Here is a 6,207-nt window from a genome sequence, read left to right as displayed (position 1 = left end):
CAAATAGGGATTCCGATAAACAGATGAAAACAACCACAAATATATACGGTCTCGCCAAAAAGATGAGGGCAAAATTCCTCATTGCGGAAGAAACACGCCCATCGTGAACTCAATTAAAGTGCCAAATTCCACAGCAACCGTCAGCATAGAACCCAAAATACCCTTAATATCTGCCGGCGAAAATACATTGATGTTATTGAATAAGCGATGCCCATAGCCACACAGACCGGACATATAAAACCTTAATTTATACATATAGCTCCTGCGAACAGAGAAAGAACAGAAAGATAAAGGAATCGAACAAGCCAAATTGATCCTTACTTCGAGCAATTTATTTTTAACATTTAAAAAAAATACCACCGTCTTCCTCTTTCTTTTAAAAAGTAACATTATTATATGAGAGCTTAATATGTATTTATATTATAAACATATTTGTTTCTCTATGCAATTGAATATCGCATATACCTTTATAAGTTTAATTCAAAATCAATTTTTGAAGAAATTTTATTACGTATCTTTTAATATAAAATTATATTGTTCAAATGAAATATATAGCATTTTTTATTTTATTTTATTTTTTTCAAATAACGTTTAATTTGCACAATTGTATACTACATTTAAATATTTTCCGATATCAATTAATTCTCTACAAGTCCTTTTCACAGTAAAGCACGTGTAGTCATCCTTTACGTCATAAGCTAATTACCGTTATAAGTTATAATTGTGTAAATAATTTTGAATAATTTTCTTGTTAAAAGCACTATTTCCTTGAATTCTATTACATCTGTAATTAGCTGATTTGTCTAACGTTAATATTAGCTTTCAAACAAGGGGCTTGTTAACTAAAAAGAAAACTATTTCTTGTCGATTAAAGACTATCGTGCTTACAAGTTTGATTATACATATATTACAACAAGATAAAGTTTGGAATTTAAACAGAAAGTTGTGAAACATTCAAAGAGGTCCAAAGGAAAGTATATTATGCCGTTAAGAACTAGAGTGTACAATCTAAATGTACTTCTGTAATGTACTCCCAAACTTCGAGAAATTTTGAAAGGCTTGGGAAAACTTTGTTTGAAATGAAAGAGTATTATGACCTAGTATAAAACATATTATTTTGTAGAAGCTATTCAGTTGTACTTAACAAATGTAGCAATTATTAAATTATCAACGACGATATTACAAAGAAATTGTTGAGGACGTAATCGTAAATAACATGGTGTTTTTTTTTTGCCAATGTCATTCACCATCAATACAGAAATAACGCAACCCACGGCGACATCGATATCAAATAAAGAAATGTCGCCCAAGAGATTTCTCTCAAATTTAAACGCACGAGCATCATCACCATTCATCAGTAAAAGTAATAATAATGATGTCCGCCCGATGTAGGTAGATATAATATAAGTCCAGCATACCTAAATTTCCTATAAAAATTGTTTGAAAAAGTTTTGACGATGATTTAATATATACATATATATATATATATATATATGTATATATCAGTAATTTAATAAAGTATATATCAGTAATTTAATAAAGTAGATAGAAGAAAACGAAGAAAGATGTTTATTATAAATTTAATTTATAAAGATTTTTTATAGATTTTATTTGCAAATATTTATTTTTTATTTACGAAATCCTTTTCATTCTAAATATATTATATTCTAAGACATTTTTATTTATAAAGCCAAAGAAGCATTTTTATTTAAAATTGAATATAATAACATTTACATTTGACAAGAGCCTTATAACTACAATGTACACATTTTAATAAAATTTGTCCGGTGAAAATACTTTCAAAATGAAGAATGATGATTTCAATTTTATTAGCAATCGTCAAAGTTAAAATAATAAAAGCAATATGTGAATAGCAATCTGTACATTTAATTAGATATTATACAATTCTCTGTATGTTTTGCGCAACATGAATAGATATTATATTTTTTACAATAACAACAAATATTTGTTAAAAAAATATACCACACAAACTTTTTTTATAAACTACTACACTCTATGTACAATGACTATAAACTATAAATATAAACATATTTGACATCGTCAAGACAGGAAATTTAATATCTCAGCAAAAAACTTTATATAAGGAAAATAATATTGTAGAGATAAGTACATACTGAAAAAATATACTAAATCTTAATACATATATCTTTGAATGGTACTCTGAGTAACATGTACTTACAGTAAATATTTACTCAATATAAGAAATAATAGTTCAAAATTAAATTAGTAGTTTTTATACCCAATAAATATCTATGAGTATATGTGCAGTAAATATTTAGATACTTACAAATATTAAAACAAATATTTATCAAAATCTAATATTTTTTTTCAACTTAAACTGACCTCAAAAGCTTTTCTCAATTAAAAAGCGAATATTTCGCAAATCAATATTTATCAAATATTCGTCGTAGAAAAATTGAGTTCTTTTTGTTTCGACGAGCCGTGCAATTTCTTTTGAATCTGCTCCAGTGTCCTGCCCCTGGTTTCAGGTACATAAAGAATCACGAATAAAGCACCAGCGAGGCTGCATGTGGTGAATATCCAGAATGGCGTATGCATACCGGCACTTTCGCTTACAACCAGATACAAACTCTCCACGACAAAGGCTGTGATATGGATCATCATTGTGCCCATCATAATGCCGAGGGCCTTTACGTTCATGGGAAACAATTCACCGCCCATAATAAACGGCAACACTCCCAAACCCAGGCTAAACATAACTCTGTATAAGATGACGCCAATGGCAGGCAACCACATTATATTGCTGGTATCCACGTGATAGTATTGAAGATGAAAGTATGTCGCAACCATGGCAGTAGAACATGCAGAACCGATGGTGGAGATCATCAGCCATGACTTCCTGCCGCTACAATCGGTGATGAACATGCTGACGATCGCGCAAACTAGTTGCATGGCGCCTAGCATTATAGTCAAGTATTTACCCTCCAAATTACCGTGCATCTGATCGAAAATTATTTGAGCGTACTGCATTACGGCTTGAGAGCCGCTCAACTGTTGAACTAAAGCCAGGCATAGCAACGTTATTAAAGCTCTGTAATATATAATAATAATTCGAGTAAATTTATCAATTGGATCGTTCTATTATCAAAATGTTTTAATTTTATTAAATGTTATTATAACTCTAAGCATTATATATGTTATATATGTATATCTATATGTATATAGACATAATAGAAATTAATTAATAAAAAAACTTTTTAATGTTCTCCAACGATTGTAATTATTACAAATATAATTATTTTATACATACATAAAAAATAATTTATACATAATACTTATTTGTAAATTTTTTAAATCCAATATCTAATATTTTTTATTCGTGATAACAGGAAATCTTTGAAAGAGAGAATTTTTATGATTCGTGAATTAAAATTTAATTAATTAATTTTAATAAAGCCACAGATTAAAGTTTGACATCTTACCTGCGATTTCCTGGTATAAATAAGAGTTCACGAAAACCAGCTTTGTTAGCCAAATCATCTTTTATAAATTGCTCAATACTGTCTGCCTCTTTGTAAACATCTTCTTTACCTCTTAATTGAATAAGAGAGTTTATGGCTTTTTGCTTAGTGTCGCAACGCATCAAGTGATATGGGGATTCCGGTAGCCAAATAAAAGTGACCAGAAATAAGCATGGTCCCGCCAAAGAGACGAGGGCGAGATTTCTCACGGAAAGAAACGGACCTATCGTGAACTCGATCAAAATACCGAGTTTCCCAGCGACTGCTAGTATAGATCCCAAATTGCCGCGAATGTCAGCCGGCGATATCTCGCTCACATACATAGAAGTGACCATAGACATGATGCCCACAGCTATTCCGGATGTAAACCTCGATATGTATAGCTCCTAGAAAACAGAGAAAGAATAGAAAAAATAAAGAGATTGAATAGACTAAATTGATCATTTATACTTCGAGCAACTTTATCTTCCGGATTCAAAAAGATATATTGTGATCTCTTTTTTTAATGGAATATAATATATTACACAGAAACTTTACATGTATATTTGTTTATATATGGAATTTTTAAGCATATCTGTTATCTACATATTTGTTCATAAGTTTTATTCAGTTTTCACAAAATTCAGAAAATCATCTTTTTTGTGGATTTAATTATATAAGAAATTAAAACAAATACTCTAGTAAATATATATCGTCCAAATGAGAGATATAGTAATTTCTTCAAATAATGTTTAGTTTGCACAATTATATATTTTAAATATATTTTGTAACATCAAATTCTCTTGCTATAAATTTTTCTTACAGTAGAATCAAACGCTGTAATTATTCGTTAATTACATGCTAATTATCGTTATAATTATAAAAAATTGTAAACAATTTTCAAATTTCTCATTGTAATTACAGACAAATAAAGTATGGAACTTAAACTAAAAGTTACGAAATATTCAAAGAAAATCGACTATATTATATAAGAAACTATACTATATAAGAAACTAAAGTGTAAAACTTAAATGTGCTTTCAAAATGTTTCTTTCAAATTTCAAAAAATTTTTCTTGAAAGACAAAAATAATCGTAATTATGAATATTCCGAATCAGAAATAATTAATCGATCAATCTCGAATCAACGCTGCAAATTCAACGTTGATTGACATCAATTGATCAATCCTTTCTAGTTGGATCATGATACAATATAGAACTGATATCTCATGAATATGTTAAATTTTAACTTTCAATGTTTTTATACAATACATCCAACAAATTATTTTGTAAAAGATATTCGAATATATTTAATGAATATTGCAATTACTAAATTACCCACGATGATGTTGCGAAGGCTATTAACAACCAAGCAATTATTGAGGGTACAACCGTAAATAACATGGTTTTCTTCCTGCCAATGATATTCACGATTAATGCAGAAATAACGCTACCCGCGGCGGCACCAATACTAATTAAAGATGTCACCCAAGAGGCTTCTTCTATGTTTAAACGTATAGGATAATCAGTATCACCACCATGTATCATTAAAGGTAAAGATGGTGATGCCCAACCCAAAAATAAGGATGCTGATAGCACACCTAAATTTCCTATTAAAATAATAGATTATTTTAAAGAAGATTTAACATATCATATATCATATATTTTATTAATTAGGCAGGAGAAGATAATTTTACAAAGTATCTCGGGCAAAAATTAGTTAATTAGCACACAAACTAAAAGATTATTTAAACAAATTAAATAAAAGTGAATTAAATAAATTTCAATTATAAAAGCGATTAATTTATTTTACGTAATCATTAAATAAATATCCAGCAACTCTGTCGAGAAATTTCTTTCTATTCTGTAATTATCCCAATATAAACACATACCTGCTACAGCAGCGAGATATAATTTCTTCATGCTTTCGCTACAATCGCCTGTCGCAAATAATAAATGAATGAATTTGTAACGATGGATAGAGAATTTTTATCCAAGTGATGCAGATAATATAATATCAGTTTCATCTAAAGCATTTCAAGAGGTAGATATAAAATTGTAATTATCACAGACAATATATAAGAAAGGGATTATTAATGTCGTAAAATTTTCAAAACGTCTTATAAAGTAATCAGAAAAACGACTTTACAACATCTATATTTTTATAAAATTTTAAAGAGATGTCTTAAAAAGACATGTTTTAAACATGTATTTTGTCTGGAAATTTGTTTGAAAAATTGTTACATGATTTTAATTATTAAATATCGTATTATGTATAATTATAGGCAAATTTATACCTTAAATAAATTTTATGTTATGTACATAGTTTACTGCAAAATATTAATAAATTATCGTACTGATAAAAGCATTATATAATATTACCGTTTTGGTTTTTTTATCTTATTATCTCATCAGAATATTTTGCATATATCTGTCATAAAAAATTATCAATATAATGAATAAAAAAGATAAATAAACGGCAATAAAATGCCAACAAAAACAGCATAATTAGATTGTAATGTTTTCAAGAAATTTATTACAATTATAATAAGTTACATTTATTTTTTAGAGTAAATTATATTTTAATTAATATTCAATACTTTTAATTCTATTAATATTAACGCATTTAATACTAATAGATATTGATAATAAATAGACTTTTCTTTCCTCTTTTATCAAATATATAATTATTATTTCGATTTATATAACATTAATTATACGTTTACA

The 6,207-nt window shown here is 27.9% G+C and overlaps 1 protein-coding gene across 1 annotated transcript; it reads right to left on the bottom strand.

Moving 5' to 3' along the window:
* Positions 1–2,415: 2,415 nt before the first annotated feature.
* On the bottom strand, positions 2,416–5,403 carry LOC108772627 (facilitated trehalose transporter Tret1). Its single transcript, XM_018538198.1, has 4 exons — positions 5,373–5,403; positions 4,819–5,090; positions 3,465–3,889; positions 2,416–3,073 (listed from the first exon to the last, which is right to left on the bottom strand). The coding sequence occupies exons 1-4, from the start codon at positions 5,401–5,403 to the stop codon at positions 2,416–2,418; spliced, it is 1,386 nt and encodes a 461-aa protein (XP_018393700.1).
* Between the last annotated feature and the right edge of the window lie 804 nt (positions 5,404–6,207).

The sequence above is a fragment of the Cyphomyrmex costatus genome, unplaced genomic scaffold, assembly GCF_001594065.2.
Source record: "Cyphomyrmex costatus isolate MS0001 unplaced genomic scaffold, Ccosl1.0 scaffold193, whole genome shotgun sequence".
NCBI lineage: Eukaryota > Metazoa > Arthropoda > Insecta > Hymenoptera > Formicidae > Cyphomyrmex > Cyphomyrmex costatus.
Note: the sequence above shows the minus strand (reverse complement) of the source record. Positions and strands in the feature narration are given on the sequence as shown.